Source organism: Dioscorea cayenensis, unplaced genomic scaffold (genome assembly GCF_009730915.1).
Source record: "Dioscorea cayenensis subsp. rotundata cultivar TDr96_F1 unplaced genomic scaffold, TDr96_F1_v2_PseudoChromosome.rev07_lg8_w22 25.fasta BLBR01000641.1, whole genome shotgun sequence".
Classification (NCBI taxonomy): domain Eukaryota; kingdom Viridiplantae; phylum Streptophyta; class Magnoliopsida; order Dioscoreales; family Dioscoreaceae; genus Dioscorea; species Dioscorea cayenensis.
Window position 1 is genome coordinate 17,955 of NW_024087032.1, and position 21,087 is coordinate 39,041.

General features: G+C 34.4%; 3 protein-coding genes and 1 pseudogene across 4 annotated transcripts; 1 reads left to right on the top strand and 3 right to left on the bottom strand.

Annotated features, from left to right (window-relative positions):
- Positions 1–37: 37 nt before the first annotated feature.
- Positions 38–2,485, bottom strand: LOC120254810 (N5-carboxyaminoimidazole ribonucleotide mutase). 2 transcript variants are annotated; one of them, XR_005534760.1, is made up of 6 exons: positions 2,359–2,485; positions 1,654–1,751; positions 1,438–1,555; positions 1,257–1,351; positions 290–402; positions 38–216 (listed from the first exon to the last, which is right to left on the bottom strand). XR_005534760.1 is itself a non-coding variant. In XM_039262837.1 (6 exons), the coding sequence occupies exons 1-5, from the start codon at positions 2,465–2,467 to the stop codon at positions 521–523; spliced, it is 474 nt and encodes a 157-aa protein (XP_039118771.1). In that variant the 5' UTR covers positions 2,468–2,485; the 3' UTR covers positions 315–402; positions 478–520. The 2 variants fall into 2 exon arrangements, 1 of the variants encoding a protein (XP_039118771.1); XM_039262837.1 differs by lacking the exon at positions 38–216 and adding an exon at positions 478–574 and having other exon boundaries at positions 315–402.
- A 38-nt stretch (positions 2,486–2,523) lies between these two features.
- LOC120254809 (glutamyl-tRNA reductase-binding protein, chloroplastic-like) lies at positions 2,524–5,962 on the bottom strand. The gene is made up of 5 exons (XM_039262836.1): positions 5,415–5,962; positions 4,493–4,573; positions 4,206–4,310; positions 3,246–3,395; positions 2,524–2,925 (listed from the first exon to the last, which is right to left on the bottom strand). The coding sequence occupies exons 1-5, from the start codon at positions 5,829–5,831 to the stop codon at positions 2,701–2,703; spliced, it is 978 nt and encodes a 325-aa protein (XP_039118770.1). The 5' UTR covers positions 5,832–5,962; the 3' UTR covers positions 2,524–2,700.
- A 2,843-nt stretch (positions 5,963–8,805) lies between these two features.
- LOC120254800 lies at positions 8,806–10,181 on the bottom strand (annotated as a pseudogene).
- Positions 10,182–11,545: 1,364 nt separating this feature from the next.
- On the top strand, positions 11,546–12,356 carry LOC120254801. Its single transcript, XM_039262826.1, has 2 exons — positions 11,546–11,644; positions 11,718–12,356. Exons 1-2 carry the CDS (start codon positions 11,546–11,548, stop codon positions 12,354–12,356), a joined length of 738 nt encoding a protein of 245 aa, XP_039118760.1.
- Positions 12,357–21,087: the final 8,731 nt, after the last annotated feature.

Genomic DNA, 21,087 nt, shown 5'->3' on the forward strand with positions numbered 1-21,087 from the left:
TATGGCAAAATTTGACACCTATTTTACAACAGCAGCAGTCAGCTTTTAACTGAAAAAAAAGTCAGATGGTAAGAAAGAAGTATATGATATGCCAATATCAACATTATTGATAACTCATAAACAGAAAAAGAACTTTATAATTAAATGCGCGGCCATTGTGCACACTTGATGCCCTTCTGGATCAGCCTGGTTTTCAATTCTACCTCATCCTTGAACCTGAATCCACAAGCAGTAGAAATTCAACAATTAAAAGTTTAAAAATTACAAGATGCACAAATGATTATTCTACCTTGATGAGCAGATCGAGGTTAAGATTTTAAATATTCTTCCCAGCTTTCACGCTCAAGTTTCTCTGCTTTTGTAAGTACAGTCTCTTTCATGTCTTCTTGGTATTTTACAACTCTATATATTATATGACATTAGATTAGAAGGTGTTGAAAATCATCTGTTTGACCATAATTACAAGACTAACAATACCTGTACCATAACTTAGCATCTCCATTTGCCAAAATCCTAACTGCTAACAAGGCTGCATTGGCTGAATTACCAATTGCAACGGTGGCCACTGGGATTCCTTTCGGCATCCATGATTTCAAATGAAAAATCAATTGGTTTTCAGTTTTCTCACACATTCAAGGTGTCAGGTGACGTATTAGCCAAAAGAAATCTAAACATGATTAGGTCACAAACATCTTACAAGTTTGTTACATTGTTAATTCTTGCCAGAATTCTTCATATGTTTGAGTCTTCAATACTTCATGAAAAGATTTTACATATGATTACTACTTATATATGCATGTGGGGGATCTCATTCAATATAAATCTTCTCTTTCCTTTACGGTGTTAATGGAGGTAATATCTATGGTAATACTTATTGTGCTTAAAACCTTCAACCCAGGCTAACATGGAATCCTCGATCGTATTATTTTAATTTTCTTTTGGCATCCTTGTTTTTGCAAAAAAGCTATGATTAATCTATAATGGAAAGAGAAACATGTCAGATACACTTGCCTTATACTTAAGTAGCACTAGCCTTTCAGTATGAAGTTCTAAACCAACATTACTCAGAACCACCAAGGGCCATCAGAATTTTATATCCCTTGAAAGGAAGAAGCTTAAGTATGACTTGAACTGAAAGAACTTAAAATGACTGCAAACCCTTACCCACATATTCATTTCTTCCATTCTATACAAGGCAAGTAAAGGAATGCAATAAATGTAACAGAAAGTAAAGAAAAAAAAATTGCTTAGCTTACCTCGACAATGGATAAGAGGGAATCAACTCCATCCAGTGAAGCAGTTCTAATGGGGATGCCAATTACAGGCAAAGATGTCAATGAGGCCACCAAACCTTAATAATAATAATACAATATCAATTGGTAAAACAACAGAACTATTGCAACCTTTAACTACTTCATATAATCTAGCAAAATTAACCTGGTAAATGTGCTGCACCACCAGTACCAGCAATGATGACATGAATTCCCTTGTTCTTTGCAGATGAAGCAAAAGAGTACATCCTATCAGGGGTCCGGTGTGCCGAAACAATAATTACCTGTAAATTTTTTTATACATACAGACACTGTGTTAAATAAGATGTCTAATGATAATTCAAAATTTTCCACAAATGTTATCTCCAAACCATAGCTCAACCTCAAATGGCACATCAAAGTTCTTCAGGACCACAGCTGCATCCTTCATTATAGGAAGGTCTGAATCAGAGCCCATGATTATGGCAACTTGAGGAATGACTGCAGACACACAAGATTGACATTATCAACTTAATATGATTTGGTCAGAAGTACTGTTCTGCACATGTTGTTCATTATTAACATAAGAGAAGGGAAGGCCATGTAGCCATGAAGAACAATCCTGTAAAGAGTAAACTCAGGAATCCAAATAAATTTCATTACATGGCAAAAAGTTTGCATGTATCACAATGGGGATATCAGAGTAAATTGTCTCTCCTAACCTTGACCATTAAGACTAGGTTACCGGTTAATTAATCAAGGACAAATGCAATTGTTTTACATGAAAAAAGAAAAAGAAAAGAAAAGAACAAGGACATAATGACAGAAAATGAAAATTTCAGCTGAACAAATCACAATAAGGTCTACAACTAAAATGCATGTATTAGAATGAGCATTATGATAACCAGCCTAATGTTGAATGTCAACAATTATTCCTTACAGGACACACGAATAAAGATGATACCAAGATATAAAATCAATGTGATTAAAAGGATGCATCAAGCGTTCTCCCCAATGAAAAGATGAAAGGAAAAATTTCTCAAAACATCATATGAGGCATAAGGAAAAGGAATATATTATATTTCAGAATTGAAATATGATATAAGACCTGCAGTTTGGCTCTGATCATTGTTCTGTATGGAGTTTACGCGTGATTTCACAATGTTCATGGAAGATCCTGTGATTGTTATATGGCCCATCTTTCGTAGCTTCCACATATCTGAGCATTATTACATATAAGCTGCTACAACAATTAGAGTCATCACATTACTGCTGTATCTTCAATCCATTTCCATTAATAAAAATTCTGCCACAGATTGTTGAATGTTGATACAGCAAAACCATGCCAAAGAATACAATATGTTGCTGTCTTTTACAGCTGAAAAAGCACAATAAATAACAGCTCTGAAACTGGATAGAAGTAGCCGTGGGAAAGTCTGTTATGGATAGACTATCTGATCTTCTTCAGAGTCTTGACTTTTTCAAAATCCAGAGCGATGTAGTTCTTCTCTATCTCCCATGCCAAGTGAGACATGGAGTTGAACGATGATTTCACACCCTTCTCATCTGTGACTTCACTAGGAAATGGGATGCGGACTGCAAACACACTGTCGCCAGAATATACATACAAGTCAAAGCCTAGCCGGTCAACCCATATCATCTTTGTGTCTCTAACCTGCCATGTGGAGATTATGCATCATTTTTGCAAACGGTTTCAGGATCAATCACAGAGTGAAAAATATCATGAAAGATGGCCCATATAAATGTGCAACTTAGTTTACTTATGCTTGTCTAAATATGAGCTTGTTCTTTGAACATGTTCCCTATTGGCAAACATAATCGAAGGATATTTTGTGAAACTATCAGTAATTATTGTTGTTTCCAGGCTCTTGCTAATAAAAGCTGCAAGACTCTGAGAAAATACTCTCCAATCACATATCATCCTGCACAATGGCAAAGCTTTAGAAATAGATAGACGTATTAACTGATGCAAACCTGAAATTCTGTGTCCACATAAATGTTGCACAATCGGCGGACTTCTTCAGAATGTACAGAGTTCATTTCATTGACGATCTTTGCAGCAAAGTTCCTAAGTGGATCAGGTTCAGCATTTATATATTCCAATGAGTTTACCCAGAGGCCACCCTGGAAAAAGAAGGCCCATAACAGTTTTTAGGAATATCTGGGTTGTTCACAAATTAAGTAAACATTCCCGCTGACAATCTACTGAAAATTTAGCTTATCAGAAGAAGTAACAAGCACAAATAAATCATTGAACTCTCAATACGATGGATGACAAATTTATGTAAGTGTATATGAGCAGATTTTGATTAATAAAACTTCCAATGGTACTTAAAAATTAGAAATATCGAACTACATCAGCGTGTCTTGATTATGTTTGTTCTAATTTTTAAATAAGTAATGATTTAATTAGTAAGTAGCATAAATACACATAACCGAAGTCGATTACAACCAGAAAGGCAAAAAGGGGAAATGCTTGAAGCTGTGAGCAAAGAAACAAAGTACAAGAAAATAAATTCAAATGTGCTCCTAACACATGGTAGCAAGAGCAGAAAAGTTAATATTGAATTCACCATGTAATGATTCTACATCAAACATTAGCTATACTTAATTCACTGTGTTTGGATTTCTACATCAAAAATTAGCTACACTAGTATGAAAAAAATATACTTGGTGAAGATTTTATCTGGGCCTGGTAGCTTCAGGATGCAGTTTCACCAACTTTCTTGAGCATTTTATATACATATATATAAATTTTTTATTTCCCATGTTATGCAGTTCAATACCAAATTTAAAATTCTTACTGCACTTGCTCATCATACTTAAAACACATAATGAGCAATTGGATATTGTCTGAATTTCCTCAAAAAAAGAGTATGGGACCAATTCAATTACTATTGAGAAAACCAAAATATCCTTTCATTCCAAGCATACCTCATTGAAATTTTCCACCTGAAGGACACGTTCAACTGAAATCACATACAAAAAGTCCTTATCCACTTCTTCACCAAACTTTCTTTCCCATTTCGTGCAAAGCCTCTGCAGGAAAATCCTGTTTAATCTCTCAAGATGCTAAAATGCAAACTGAAGAAAATATTCTGAACATTACTATAAAGTTAAGCAACATGAAAAAGAACCCACTTTATGTCGAATGACAAACATTTTCGAGTACCAAATCCTTAGTGACTTGTTGACTTCTCTAAAACCACCAAGGGCATTACCTTCAAGAGCGATTCATCCTCAGTTTTGTTTAAGCTCCCCAAAATAGTGCATTGTGGGGTGCGCAAACCACTCTGCTCAAACTGTTGTTCGAAGTTGCACATAAACAAAATTATCAATTAGTGAAAACTAGAACAATCACTCAATGCTAAAGTTGAAACATGGCATAATAAAAGAAGCAACCAATGAATAAAAAGAAATCCTTCACCTCTCCAAATAACAAAACCAAATCACTGACAAGATATGTATTTCACCCATGTTTCCAAAATTCAGAAAAATTGTCAAGCAATTAACTTTATGCAAACCACATAAGAATTCTCGGAAAGATGAGTAAAGAGAAATCCTTCACCTCTCCAAATAACAAAACAAAATCACTGATAAGAAATGTATTTCACCCTTAATTCCATAATTTAGAAAAAATTTCAAGCACTGCAAACCACATAAGAATTCTCAAAAAGATCCCCCACCCTTCCCTGCTTAAGGTGTTCATGTCTTGTTAAAGAAGGGGGTTCGAAGCTTAGCTTGTGCAACAGTGCAAGGTGAGGGCACATGTATTGTTGAGTTTGCTATTGCAAACTCCACGCATGTGCCCGCCCTGACATTTCCAGAATTCATTCAAAATCCTAACTTGAAGTATTCATACACTAGAGAACACAAAAATCTCTAAGTAATTAACCTAAAAAATCTTCCACCAAATTCTCACAATTTGGCAAACCATAATTACAAGCTCTATCTATCCGTCAGTGTCAGTAGACAGCATAAAAATCGCAACATTAGTATAAACTCATATAAAATTGCTCAAAAATGAAATCAAAATTCACAAATTTCTTAATTCGACATAGTAGGCATACAGAAAGAAAAAGAAAGGGTCAATCTACGACCCCCTAAAACTTGCCAACAAAATCAAAGCTTGAGAGTCATTACCCCAACATGAAAACTTGACTTTCCACAAGCCTGGAAGAACCTCTCGCTGTCATTCAAGCACAGAGCCGGCAGTCCCTGGGCGTCAACGACGAACCGAGCTCCAATACCGAGCGGCCACCCATCGTCAACCGTGGTTGACAGCGTTCCAACAGAGGCGAGTTCCATAATAGTCCTGGAGACCTCCGCAAGAGAAGGTTTCACATGGCGTTCTTGATCTTCTTTCAAAGGCGAAGGCGAAGGCGAAGGCGAAGGCGAAGGCTCGGTGGCTATACAGAGAGAACATCTAGTGAGATGCAGGGAAAATGAAGAAATTGTGGCAGAGTTTGGAAGTGGGAATTTGGGGATTGTGGGGAGAGGAAGGCGAGAGGCAGCAGCTGATAGTGACAAGGAAGTGGAAAGCATGGTCGCCGAGGACATTCAGACCTTAGACCTTGAGAAAGAGAGAGAGAGCGCGAGCGAAAGAAGAAAAGGGACCTTGAAGTTCTCGTTACTGTTATTTAGGGATGGGATGGGATGGAATGGAATGGGATTGGGCGCGCCAAAGCAACCGGGCTGGGAGGGTCAGTACTTGGAGGAAAAAGACCGAAGATTTCACATAATAGTACTTTTTACACATGATCATTGAAGAGCTAGCTCTTCAATGATTCTTTAAAAAAAAAAAAATGTTTTATAGGACTAGAGATGAGAACAATATTAGTGTTTAGTTGAAGATAAAAATAAAAGAAGGTATAGAAATAGAAGAGAAATTGGGTCAAATGACTTTTATACCGTCTAATATTTTAATCAATAATATGTTTTTTAAAAATAGTTATTAAATTATTTTAATTTCTACTGTACAAAATAATTTTACTGAAAAATTTTAAAATTAATTTCTATTCATTTTCTAATTTAGTTTTTAAATTTATATATTTTAATTTAAGAATATAATTTAATTATTTTTACTTAAAATAAATAAATATTCAAGTGAGGAAATTGCACTTGAATTCTTAGAATGAGAGTTTTTCCTTTGACATCAACTCATAAAATAACTAATATTATTTTAAAAATTAAAGATAAAATTTGCGGGGCAGAATAAATATGATTTTATCTAATCATTTCACATTAGATAAACATCTAAATAAAATTAATTATGTTACAAAGATGCAACCCGTGTGCTAGATTACTAACCCACTATCACTAAAAAGACATTAGACTTTTTCTTTTTAATTTTTATGTTGGGGTTAATAGTAACCCCAATCTCAGGTTAACCTCGATGCTAACCCCAATGCCGGGGTTACATCCTTGTAGCATCGGGTTACCTTTGTAACCTCGACAATGGGGATTACAACAATAACCCCAATGCATTGTAACCCCCGCATGGGGTTATTAATCCCCCATCTTTTAGATTTTTTATTTTTTATTTTTTATTTTTATTATGTGCGTCTTTTATGCAATGTGGTGATTGTAGTTATTATCTCAAAATAATGTTATTCTACTTATGACAATTTGTAAATTTAATTTTGTGAAATAGAAGATATTTTTTTTAAAAAAAATTAACGGTTAAAAATATTTTTAAAAAAATATTAAATTTTTTATATTTAATAAATAGTTTATTAAGTTAAATTAATTAAATTATTTTAGATTAAATTAATTTTAAAGTATAATATTAAATAATTAGTAATAATAATAGATAAGGAGGGTGTTCTCACCAATTAATTAAATAATTAGTTTTTAAAATTAATTTTTAAGTAGTAATAAGTGGTTAATTTAATTTTAAGTAGAGTATTAATTTTTAATTAAATGTGCAGTTTGACATAACATGATGGATACATGTGGCATTTGGTAATTTAAATCATGTCATTTCTTTAGTTGTTAGGGGTAATAAAGTAATTATATTACCTAGGCACGTCCAATCCCCCCAATTTTGAGGGAACCGTTGTGCTTAGGCCATCTCCAACCCAAAACTCTATATTTAGCGCTTCAGTACTCAAAAATACAGCTTCTACAGTGAAAGTTTCTCCAACCATCATCTCTATTTTTAACTCTAAAATAGAATATTCTATGAATATTCTTTTTTATTTCACAATTTATATATTCATACTATCTAGAGATGGCAATTTGTACCCTACCCGATCGAGGTATCAGACATGCATCTTGGCGAAAGAGGGTATTACCTCTTCGATCGGACATGCACGTGAGTGAGTACATCAGATTAGTTTTTGAGCGAGTGCAGGGTCGGGTAGGGCATGCCCTCACCCTACACCGCACCCTTACCCTTACCCATTGAAGAGGAGTGCGGGTGAAAACCCCTCACCCTGACCCTTACCCTTTCATATATATATATATATATAATTTTTTTATTAAACTAAACATTTACTCAATATCTATTTTTCATGGTGATTAATTTTGAAAATAATACTTCAAATTTTCTCTTAATATATTATTTTTAAATTTTTATTTAATTTCTATATTTATATTTGATAATATTATCAAAAATTGAATTTTTAGATATATATTAAAAAAATCATAATTAAATTTAAAAATAAACAAATATAAAAATAATGTTATAATAATTTATTCTATAAATTATAAAAACATCCCCGAAAAAAATAAGATACTAATAAAAAAATCAATCGGATATAACTTATGAGAATTACTTATAATATTTTTATATTCAAAAATCTTACTAGATATTTATAAAAATTTGAAGCTATATAAAAATATAAATAGTAGATATATGAAAAAAATTTAAAACAAAAACCAAGATAGTTAAACATGAACAAAAACAAAAAGGTAGAGTTACCATTGAGTTCTAAATAAATGTCATTTTTTTATGTGATTATATAATTTAAGATAAACAAATATATATCAACTTGTAATTTTTGAATTTATGGACATGTGTTTAAAGATTGTAATATAATGTATAATTAATTTATTTTTTTATTATTATTTAAATTTAATTCGATAATTTGAACAATGGGTAACAACGGGTAAGCGGGTGCACTGCAGGGTATACCCAGTACTCTGGCAGTAAGGGTAAGGGTATGATTTTTTTTATCCTGAAGGGTACGGGTGAAGAAATGCGGGTATGGGGTAGGGGTTACGGTGCACGGGTAAGGGTTTTGGCATACCCTACCCATACCCTACCCGTTGCCATCCCTAATACTATCCACAAATTTAATCATCTTTAAATCTTTTCCACTTTTAACCAATGAATTATTTAAAATTTGATTTTAATTTTTATAATTATTATAAATATTTATTAAATATAAAATAAAAATTCAATTGGTTAAAAAAATGCAAATACAAAAAAACAAATATTACATTAATTACTTAATAAAAATATAACATACAAACAAGCACCATTGGTAAAAACAACACATTATTGGAAACTAGAGTAACACACAAGTTTTTAATTATCTTCGTTATTTGCATAGCGCAACCATAAATGTTCAATCAATGCATTGCGAAGTGCAATATGAGCGTCTTTGTCCTTAATTTGCTTGTAACGACCAAGAAATTGTTCAAATCGAGCATCTTCATCTTGTACCAATTCAACTACTGGGGTCGTCACTTCTCTTACATCCACGATTGGTGCATTGATATCTCGTTCATCCTCGACTATCATGTTGTGCATTATAATGCATGCAGTCATTATGTCGTGTAAAACATTTTTACTCCAAAACCGTGCAGACCCTCCCACAATTGCAAAACGAGATTGTAGAACACCAAATGCTCTCTCAACATCTTTTCGGCATGCTTCTTGTCTCATTGCAAAATATTTTTTCTTCGGAGTTCGTGGTTGATGAATAGTTTGTACAATAGTAGACCATTTTGGATATATGTTATCAGCTAAATAATATCCCATATTGTATTCATTTCCTTGAATGATATAATGAGCAGGAGGAGCAATACCTTGTGCTAGGTTGGAGAGCAAATTAGAAGACTCCAAAATGTTTATGTCATTGTCGGTGCCCGCATACCAAAAATAAGCATGCCATATCCAAAGATCATAATTTGCTACTGCTTCAAGAATAATGGTTGGGCATCCATACCTTTCTCTATATTGTCCAAACCCCATGCTCGTGGGACAATTTTTTTCCACTTCCAATGCATACAGTCCAAACTTCCTAACATTCCTGGAAAGCCACGTTGTTCTCCAATGTATAAGAGTCTTGCAATATCATTAGCATTAGGTGATCTAAGATATTGCTCAGTGAAAATCTCTACGATTGCTCGACAAAATCTTTTGAAGCTTTCAATTGCAGTTGATTCACCAATTTTGATATATTACGTCAGCATAGCATCGGCAGTAAACCATATGCCAACATTCGAAAAGCGAGTAATTTTTTGCAAAAGTAGATAACCCACCTCGACCAAGACCATCACAACGTTGTTGAAAGTAACTATCATGGTTCTTAACTGCCCCAACAATGCGAAGAAATAAACTTCGTGACATCCGATATCTTCGATCGAAACATTTCAAAGATTATATCGTGGGTTCTCCGAAAAAGTAATCATTCCACAAATTGCCATCTCCGCTTCTCGATTACGATTGATAACAACATGGCCTGGAATAGAGCCACCATGGGATCGACGGTTGTTCAAATGACTAAGGGTTAACTCTAATATCATGCTATTATTTTGAATAACCCGATGCATTGCATCTTCTTCCATTGAAAAGAGATCATACATCCATAACATATTGTCATTATCATCATCATCAGAAGATGATGATGACAATATGTTATTTTCAGTATTTGACGGTCCTCCAATGTTGTAACTCATTTTGTGTATATATTTATGGGTTCTATAGATGGAAAAACTTATAAAATTGTCAATTTATAAGAAAAAGTTTGATATGATGAACTCAAATCCAACGGTTTTGATGTGGATGAAATCCATCCGACGGTTGATAGAAAGATAAGGTGGTGCATTATTGAGTTTGCTTGTCTTCTTGCATTGAGAAGTGTCTCATTATTCAAATTGTTTATCTTCTTGTATTGGGAAGTGTCACATTATTTAAATTGCTTATCTTATTGTATTGGAAAGTGTAATGAGATAGGGTTTGATATGATGAACTCAAATCCAACGGTTTTGATGCGCAAGAAATCCATCCGACGGTTGATAGAAAGATAAGGTGGTGCATTATTGAGTTTGCTTGTCTTCTTGCATTGGGAAGTGTCTTATTATTCAAATTGTATATCTTCTTGCATTGGGAAGTGCCACATTATTTAAATTGCTTATCTTATTGTATTGGAAAGTGTAATGAGATAGGGTTTGATATGATGAACTCAAATCCAACGGTTTTGATGTGGATGAAATCCATCCGACGGTTGATAGAAAGATAAGGTGGTGCATTATTGAGTTTGCTTGTCTTCTTGCATTGAGGAGTGTCTCATTATTCAAATTGTTTATCTTCTTGTATTGGGAAGTGCCACATTATTTAAATTGCTTATCTTATTGTATTGGAAAGTGTAATGAGATAGGGTTTGATATGATGAACTCAAATCCAACGGTTTTTGATGCTGCAAGAAATCCATCCGACGGTTGATAGAAAGATAAGGTGGTGCATTATTGAGTTTGCTTGTCTTCTTGCATTGGGAAGTGTCTCATTATTCAAATTGTATATCTTCTTGCATTGGGAAGTGCCACATTATTTAAATTGCTTATCTTATTGTATTGGAAAGTGTAATGAGATAGGGTTTGATATGATGAACTCAAATCCAACGGTTTTGATGTGGAAGAAATCCATCCGACGGTTGATAGAAAGATAAGGTGGTGCATTATTGAGTTTGCTTGTCTTCTTGCATTGAGGAGTGTCTCATTATTCAAATTGCTTATATTCTAGCACATTATTCAATTATTGTGTTGCCTATATATAAACAACTTCATGTCATCTCTCATTTCAACCATTATTATCAAAAAATCTCTCTTTCATTGTAACCCACGAAAAAAATGTCTAAACAATCTCGTAGTTCGAGATACTCTCCTTATGAAGATGTCCACCTTTGTGAAATTTACATGGAAATGACTCAAGACCCCATTATTGGTACGAACCAGTCCTTAGAACAATTATGGGCTCGAGTTGAGGAAAAATACAATCTGACAAGAGATAAAGCTTGGGTGGAGCGTTCTGCTCGGTCTTTACAATGTCGAATGCAAACAATAGAAAAGGCGTTGAAAAATTGAGCGGATGTATTCGACAGTGGAAAAATTTGAATCCAAGTGGTGCATCAGACCAAGATATTGTAAGTATTTTATATATTTTATTCTTCAAAAGTTTATATTTTTACAAATACATAACTCTGAAATCATTTATAGATGAATCGAGCAAAGAGGATGCTTTTGGATGATCCTAACTACAAGAAAGGGTTTAAGTTTGATCATGTGTGGCACATTGTGAGGAACTTTGAGAAGTTTAAAGATAATGTCATGACATCTAGACAAATTTCTCGAAAGCATGCATTTGACTATTTATCATCAGAATCTGAAAATCCCACGCCAGAATCGCATGCACCGGAATCTCCTGGACTTTCTCAATTTTCTCTTAACTTAGATGATAGTGTTGGTGGCTCACCTTCTGAACGCCCAATCGGACAGAAGAAAGCCAAACTGAAGAAAAAAATGGATGACGAAGTGACAACTTCTCTTAGTCGTCTAAAAGATGATAACTCTAAGATTATGGAGATGTTAGAGAAGACTAATGCTGATCGACAAATGTTCATAGAAATGCAGAATAAAAATCTTGCTTTTCAACAAATGAAATATGAGGACAAAATCTTGATGCGAGATTTGAATTCTATCACTGATCCAAATATTCGTGCTTGTATACAAGCACAACAACAAGAAATTTTACAGAAAAGAGGGCATTTTCAACAACCACCTCCTTCTGGATCTAATATGTTTAATGACATCTTCGGCAATATTGGTGGAAGTGGCGATAACATGCCGGACTATTAGCCCCATCTACTTCAAACTTTATTTTGGGTGTTGTAGTTTTTTTTTTAATATATCGCTAATAGTATATGTTTTAAGATTATTTTCTATGTTTTTATCTTATAGCTTATGTAATTTTCGTTAATTTAATGAATTTGTAATTCGTAAATTATTTTCTTTAATTTGATATGTCGTTATTAATTAAAAAATATAAAATTAAATTATAACTTTATAATTTAATTAAATTATAAAGTTATAAATATAAATTGTAAAGAAATAAAAGTAAAATTTAAAAAGAATTAAAAAATAGAAAATCAAAACTGAAAATCAAAATAGAAATAAAAAATAAAATAAAAAATATAAATTTAAAAAATTAAAAGCAAAATTAAAAACAAAATTAAAAAAGAATTAAAAACAGAAAATCAAAACCGAAAATCAAAACAAAAATAAAAAAATATAAATTTAAAAAATTAAAAGCAAAAATTAAAAAAACAAAATTAAAAAAAGAATTAAAAACAGTAAAAATCAAAAACCGAAAAATTAAAAACAAAAAAATAAAAAAATAAAATAAAACATATAAATTTAAAAAAACTAAAAAGCAAAAATTAAAAAAATAAAATTAAAAAAAGAATTAAAAACCGAAAAATCAAAACCGAAAAATCAAAAACAAAAAAATAAAATAAAATAAAAAATGAAAATAACGTTGCTACAGTGGCGCGCAATATCCTCGCTGCGCCATCAGAAGCGAAATCTCATTTTCGGCGCCAAATTAACGCTTGGTTGGAGAATTTGGGCGCCAAATCCAACCCAAAACGTCAAATGTGACGCTGGGTTGGAGATGCCCTTATTAGGGTTATTAGAGCACTTGTATATGTTGCATGATATTACTTCTTTACCCACACCTTGTAATATATAAAAATCATCATCAATAAGCAATTATCTCCTTCCTTTGCATGGTACTAGAGCCCTTAAGGGTAACATAGACTCACTCACGATCCTCACGCCGCATGCCTGTCAGATTCCATCCAAAGCTCCCCCTCCAACACCGGCAACATCATCAACAACGTCAACGTCGCTATCATCAACCAAGATTTGGCCACCTACAAGCTAGATCTGGCCATCTTCTCCTTGCCTTCTCTCATCTTTAGATCTGCCCATCTACAAGCTAGATCCGACCTCATTCTTGCATTTTCTCTCAAGATCCGGCCATCCTCATTCTTGTCTTTCCCACCATAATCCTCTCAAGATCCGATCATCTCCTTCTAGATCCGGCCATCAACAAACTAGATCAGGTCATCCATTCCGGTGCCGTCAATCTCCACTATCGGTAGACATAGGGTTTGAAGTCTCCTAAAAAAGAAAAAGAAAAAAAAAGAAAAAGAAAAGAAAAGAAAGAAAAAAAAAACAAAAAAAATCAATTTTCTTTCTATCTTCCTCTATTCCAGTCTTATATATATTTCTATATATAATTTTGTTTCTTCTTTTCATGTATGTTTTTCTCCTTGTTCAAAATATTTAGGCCTTCTTTAAGGAGACAAATATATATTAAGTTGTTGCACTTCAGTGTATCTTACTAGACATTATACTGTCATAATGTCTTATATTCAAAACATAGTGTTCTGCTATTGTCTCTTCAATTTCTTCTATCTTCTCCACTTCACAGGATCAGCAACATTCCCTCATTGCTATCAATGTCAGTGCTCAGGCTCTTCTCAAGCTTACTTCTACAAATTATACTACATGGTGTGCTCAATTTAACTCTTTGTTAATTGGGTATTATCTGTTGGGCTTTGTTGATGACACACATCCATGTCCATTTGCCACTGTTACAAGTTCTGATTCCACTTCACCTGTACCTAATCCAGTTTTTGCACTCATGGTTCGTCAAGATCAATTACTTCTGAATGCCATCATTGAATCAATCTCTCCTGCCTTAGTACCATTTATTGCATCCTCTTCCTCTACACGTGATGCTTGGAAAATCTTGAAAAAAACTTACGCTTCTCCATCTCGTGGTTGTATCATGGAACTTCGCACTCGTCTTGCTAACCTCTCGCAAGGCACTCAGACGATCACTGCTTATATGCAGGACATCAGAACCTGTATTGACTCCCTCGCTCTTATGAACAAGCCCGTTGACTTTGATGATTTCTCAATCTGCATTCTTAATGGGCTTGGTCTAGCATACTCCAATCTATCTCATGCTCTTCAAGTTCGAGATTCACCTCTTGAGTTCGAAGAACTGTTTGAAATCCTACTCAACTATGAAACTCAATTACGACTTCTGAATCGGCACCAAGTTACTCCTGCCACAGCTTTCACTACTTCTACCAGGCCATCACACTCCAACCCTTCGCGCTCTGGATTCCAACATCGGTCCACTCACACTCCTAGACCTCAGTTCCATTGGTCATCACCATCAGGTCTGACTTCATCATTTTGCTCACCAGTGCAGTGTGGGACTCATCCTCCTATTGCATCACCTGGGTCAACACCACGGAGATATCTTGGTAAATGTCAGATATGTGGCACTGTTGGTCACTCTGCTTGCCAATGTTCATTTATACCGCAGTCTGCCTGGGCTTCTCTACCTCCTACTCCATGTCGCTTGCCAATGCGGTCTTAACCACAGGCTAACACAGCTACTTATTATTCGCCCGTTACTTCATTCGACTGGGTACTGGACTCTGGTGCTTCACACCACATCACAACGATCTAAGCATTTTCTCTTTGCATTCCCCTATTTAGGTTCTGACAGCATTGTCCTTGGTGATGGTACATGTCTTTCCATCACTTACTCTGGCACTATATAGTTACCCATCTCTTCTACAACACTTATTTTGGATAAAGTTTTGCATGTCTCAGCTATGTCTATGAATCTACTCTCGGTGTCTGCTTATGTGCTACTAATGATGTGCCTATTGCATTATTTGATGATTGCTTTCAGGTGCAGGAAAGTCGTAGGGGACAATTATGGTCACGGGTCAGCGCCATGATGGTGTTTACCTTTGGCCCAAATCATCTTCTCACTCATCTACCACCCATCAGTATTCAGTTTATCATCTGTCGTATCATCCTCTTTTCTTTTGCAATGTCACAACCATTTGGGGCATCCTTTCGTTAAAGTTCTTAAGAAAATGTTGTCTTTGTTTAATGTTTCTTTTCCTTAGTCTGTTTTTAAAAAATTCTCTTGTTCTTCTTGCAATATTAATAAAAGTCACAAGCTTCCATTTACTTCATCTTCTATTACCTCTTTTGCTCCTCTTGATGTCATTTATTATGATGTTTGGACTTCACCTGTTCTTTTTGTTGATGGATATAGATACTATGTTATTTTTGTGGATCACTTTACCAAATATATTTGGTTTTATCCCCTCCAACATAAATCTGATGTTTACTTTATTTTTATTACCTTTTAAGCTCTTGTTGAAAATTATTTCTCTTCCACTATCGAAACCTTGTTTACAGATGATGGCGGAGAATATGTTGCTCTTCGCTCACTCCTTTCCACTAGTCGCATCATTCATCTCACCACTCCATGCACATACACCTGAACATAATGGCTACTTTGAACATCGCCACCGATACATTATTGAAATCGGCCTTGCACTATTACATCGTGTTTCTCTCCCAATAACATTTTGGTCCTATGCTTTTACCACAAGTGTATATCTCACTAATTGAATGCTCGAGGAGAACCTCTTTTTTCTGTCCCCCTTCCAAAAGCTCTTCAACAAACAGGTGTTGTCCACTAAATTTTTGAGTTTTTGGTAGTCTTTGTTTTCCATGGTTACGTCCTTACAGTTCTCACAAACTATCTCCTCGGTCTCATCCTTGTCTCTTTCTTGGCTATTTTCTCACTCAGAGTGATTTTCTATGCTTTGATCTTTCTGATCATCACGTTTTTGTTTCTAGACATGATCAGTTTGTTGAACATGAGTTCTCATATCCATCTTACCAATCATCCTCCTCCTCCACCCCGGACTCCCTACTCAATGCTATCTCATGGCTTCCAGTACCACACTTGTCTTCGTCTAACTGTTTGGCACCAAGTGATCTGACACTTCCTTCTCCAGTCACATCAGCCGTGGGTGCTGAGTGTGCCTTATCTGATGCTTCCCCATTTTCCATCATTGTTCCTCTGGCTTCTCCTACTCTTGACACCTCTAACTTGGATCCCACACCTTCTTCTTGTGAGAATTCTCATCCTATAATCACTAGACTCAAGAATTCCATCGTGAAGCCTAATCCCAAATATGGTCTTTTCTACTTTAGTTTCTGGTGACACTAAGCCTTTTACTGTCTCCCAAGCAATGCAGAATCCACTGTGGGCATAGGCCATGCATGATGAGTATCACACTCTTCTTCGGAATCACACTTGGGACCTTATCTCTCCGGTACTAAACCAAAATCTTGTTGGTAACAAGTGCGTTTTTCGTATCAAACATCATTCTGATGGCTCCATTGATAAATACAAGGCCCGACTAGTTGCCAAAGGATTTCATCAGCATCCTGGCATCGATTTTCATGAGACCTTCAGCCCGGTTGTCAATCCTGTTACCATCCGTACAGTCCTCTCTATCACCCCACACTATCAGTGGCCTCTTAAACAACTGGATGTCCATAATGCTTTTCTTAATGGGCATCTTACTGAAGAGGTGTTTATGGAACAACCACATGGTATGATTGATCCTCAATTCCCTCACCATGTCTGTCGCTTACGCAAAGCTCTCTATGGCTTTAAACAGGCTCCACGTGCTTGGTATAATGAACTGACGGGCTTTCTTCACACTCTTGGTTTTGTTGCCTCTCGGGATGATACCTCACTATTCATTCTCATGCGGAATCATCACATAATCTACTTTATGGTCTATGTGGATGATCTTATTATTACAGGCATTGATTTATCCTTGGCCGACCACATCATTCATCAGTTGCATGCCAAGTTTTGTATAAAAGATCTTGGCACTCTTAGCTACTTCTATGGTATTGAAGTTCTCCCAACTTCTATTTGTTTACTTCTTACTCAGCACAAGTACCTTATTGATCTCCTTTTGCGACATAACATGCTTGATTCCAAACCAGTTCCTACACCTATTGCTGTTGGTGCCTCATTATCCATATCTGATGGATCTCTAGCTACTGATCCCACTCATTTTTGACAGGTTATTGGTGGTCTTCAATATCTTTGCATGACTCAACCGGATATTGCTTATGCTGTGAATAAACTCTCTCAGTTCATGCATGCCTCATCCGAAACTCATTGGGGTGTTGTTAAGCGTCTTCTTCGATATCTTAGTGGCACTCAAAATCTTGGGATTCGCTTATTATCTGACACACCTCTTACACTTTATGGTTACTTGGATGTTGATTGGGCTGGTGATCCTAACGACCGTACCTCTACTGGAGCTTATGATATGTTTCTTGGTGCCAATCCCATTTCTTGGCGCTCCACCAAACAACCCACCATTGCCCGCTCTTCTACTGAAGCTGAGTATCATGCTATTGCTGCTACCATTGTTGAGTTACAATAGATTTGATCCTTACTTATTGAGCTTAAGATCCCTATGTTACATGTGCCTACTATCTACTCAGATAATCTTTGGGCTACTTATTTGTGTGCTAATCTAGTCTTCCACACTCGGATGAAACATTTGGTTGTTGATTACCACTTTGTTCGTGATCTTGTTCAGTCTTCAACACTTCGCATTGTTCATGTCTTTTCTGTTGATCAACTTGCAGATGCTCTCACCAAGTATCTCCCATGGCCTAAACTAACTATGTTTTGTCACAAGATTGGTGTTACAGAATGTACACTATCTTGAGGGGGTATATTAGGGTTATTAGAACACCTGTATATGTTACATGATATTACTTCTTTACCCACACCTTATAATATATAACAATAATCATCAATAAACAATTATCTCCTTCCTCTACAATGCTAGGTTTGAGGGGAGTATATATTTCTCCTCCATGCCTTTCCCATGCCATTTGATGCATCCCAAATATGGGCATGCATCAAAAGGAGTCTCCTTGAATCCAAATGGGTCTTATAGTTCATATTTATACAAATTTATGTAAATTAAAAATAAAAAATAAAAAATTATATTTATATTTATATTTAGAAAACAATCAAATTTTGACTTAAATAAAATTTTAAATTCAAAATTAAAAAATAAAATACAAAAAAAAAAAATCTCCGATCTCTTGTAACAAGAGCGGAGATTTATGTAAAAAAAAAAAACAAAAACAAAACAAAAACAAACAAACAAACAAACAAACAGTGTTGGTGAACAATTATGAATGGGAAGATGACTTGTGAAAAATAGAAAGGAAAAAATAAATAGATAGCAAAATAAAATGAAGAGGGAGAAGAAGAAGAAAAAAAAAGACATTGCTAAGAGGGAAAAAAAGAAGACTTAAAGAGGAGAAAAGGAAGAAGAGAAGACTCAAGGAGGATGAAAATCCTAAAGAGAAATAATGCTCGAGAGAGGAGACGAAGATCAAAAGGATTAAAAAAAAGCCATATAGGATAGGAGAGAGAAAAAAAAGGAGAAGGAAACATAGTAAAAAAAATCAAGAGGAAAAAGAAAAGAAGAAGAAAAGTTCATAAGAGAAGAAGAGCAACTGAGATGAAAAGAGGAAAACTTGAAACTTAAAAAATAGGGAGAAAAGAGAGAAAACAAAAAAAAATTAGGGAGAAGGAAATCCAACATAGACGATCCGAGAGAAACAAATAAGAAGAGACGAATAAATCTAAAAAAGGAAAAAGATAAGAAGAAAATGAAATTAGACACAAAAGAGAAGGAAATGAAATCAAAGACAAGGAGATTGGATTGAAGAGAGAAATGAGAGAAGGAGATCATATAAAAAAAGAGATCAACTAAAATACTGGATAATCAACTAGTTCATGATTTTTTTTTCCTTCCTTTTCTTTCCCTTTTCCAGTTTAAGAAATCTATGAACATACATCTTGTGAGCATGCCACGACTATACAATACTCCATGAATTCTCATGTAATCATTTCAGTACTTGATGTGTTAGAGTTAATATTTGGCCATGTATGATTTCAGTGTAAGTCAAACTACATGTAGGGGTTGTTTGGTTACCTGTAAGTGAAATTACATGTAAATAGAATTACAGTGTAAGTGAAAATCATGCATTTCAATTTACATCATTTTTGTTTGATTTGCTGTAATTGAAAATGTTGCATTTACTTTTTTTTTTTGGGTTTGATGTAAGTTAAAAGATACGGTTATTATGTAAGTGAAGGGGTGAGATTACCCCTATTATTATTATTATTATTTAATTAATTAATTAATTAATTAATATTTTTCATAAAAAATAATTTAAACTAAAATAAATAATTTCATTAAATTAATTATTGAAACTAATAAGTTGATTTAATAAATTAGTGATTACATTTAAAAAAATACATAAATTATTTATTATTCATTATTACTTAATTAATACTTTATATATAAAAAATAATTAATTAATTTTATTTTGATTGTTCATCCAAAATATGATATTCAACATTCATAGTTCAAATATAACATGACAATTGTCCATCTAACAACAACAAAAAATAAAAATTAAAAATATGGCATTCAACATTCATAATACACATCAAAATAATGATACACAAAAACACAAATATGAAGCCTTGTTCTTCCAAAATACGACATTCAACATTCATAGTTCAAATATAACATGACAATTGTCCATCCAACAACAAAAACAAAATAAATAAATAAATAAATAACAAAGACATCATCTCATGATACTTGTACAATTAAAACAAAACATAACATTGTCCAAAGACATCATCCCAAGTTAAGATAAAACAACATGATATGGTGTTATAACAACTCATGCTCGACGACCACCCCTTAATTGATCAATAAAATCATCCATCCAAAAGCAACAAAGTGAATGAGTTTTATTCATAAACCCGTTTGCTAAAGGAAGATTTTGAAGCAAATAGTCATATGCCAGTCCAAGACCATATTCGGTGTAGTGCTCACTTAAAGTCATAATCTCATCAAGCAATTGCTTACTAATAAATTGACTCTTGTCTCCCTCTAATGCATTTGCAATTCTTCCTAATTGATGCTCAACATTTCGCATGATTTCTTCATCCGCTTTAGCACTTTTTTCTCGTTTTTTACCATTTTTGGCTTAGGAGGTGGAGCTCATCGGTGTGTCATTTGTAGGAGGTTGAGTTTGTCCAATGTCGTCAAAATCATCGAAGCCTTGACTTTGGCCATCAAAATTGATTATTGGCGTTTGTAGTGGTGGTTCCATTTGTGTGCCTAGGCTTCTAGAACTTTGAGCACCTGTTCTCGCAAAAGATCCCGTTACTTGATCATTTCCACATACAATTGCCATCTCTTCATAGTCCTGAATTGGCTTATTAATATAAATCTCTTCCCCGGTGTGGGCCTACGAAGATAAATACGCATTCTCTAATTAAAGTCAATGCACAAATATTGAAAATATATTATAAAAACTCTAAGTCACTACTTACTTGTATGTATATTCGGCATTCCTCCTCTCCCATGATTATTTTTTTCTCCACATCATCCCATGATACACCACTTAAATTCTTAATCTTCTTTATTATTAGCCATATTTTTCTTACATACCTAAGCCGATTGAAAACATGTGTGTCACTTATGGCTAAATTGAACCTTTCACCCACAGCCCTAGCAACAACATTTATGGCAACACTTTTAAATCCCTTGTCAAA

Excerpts from the sequence above, each read along its gene's own strand:
- LOC120254810 (XM_039262837.1), bottom strand. The coding sequence starts at position 2,467 with ATGTGGAAGCTACGAAAGATGGGCCATATAACAATCACAGGATCTTCC. Across the intron at positions 1,556-1,653 it reads ACTTTGATGTGCCATTTGAG|GTAATTATTGTTTCGGCACA; the intron begins GTTGAGCTATGG and ends AAAAATTTACAG. Across the intron at positions 575-1,256 it reads CCCTCTTATCCATTGTCGAG|GAATCCCAGTGGCCACCGTT; the intron begins GTAAGCTAAGCA and ends GGATGCCGAAAG.
- LOC120254809 (XM_039262836.1), bottom strand. The coding sequence starts at position 5,831 with ATGTCCTCGGCGACCATGCTTTCCACTTCCTTGTCACTATCAGCTGCT. Across the intron at positions 4,311-4,492 it reads AGGATGAATCGCTCTTGAAG|AGGCTTTGCACGAAATGGGA; the intron begins GTAATGCCCTTG and ends ATTTTCCTGCAG. Across the intron at positions 2,926-3,245 it reads ATGTGGACACAGAATTTCAG|GTTAGAGACACAAAGATGAT; the intron begins GTTTGCATCAGT and ends TCCACATGGCAG.
- LOC120254801 (XM_039262826.1), top strand. The coding sequence starts at position 11,546 with ATGTCGAATGCAAACAATAGAAAAGGCGTTGAAAAATTGAGCGGATGT. Across the intron at positions 11,645-11,717 it reads GTGCATCAGACCAAGATATT|ATGAATCGAGCAAAGAGGAT; the intron begins GTAAGTATTTTA and ends AATCATTTATAG.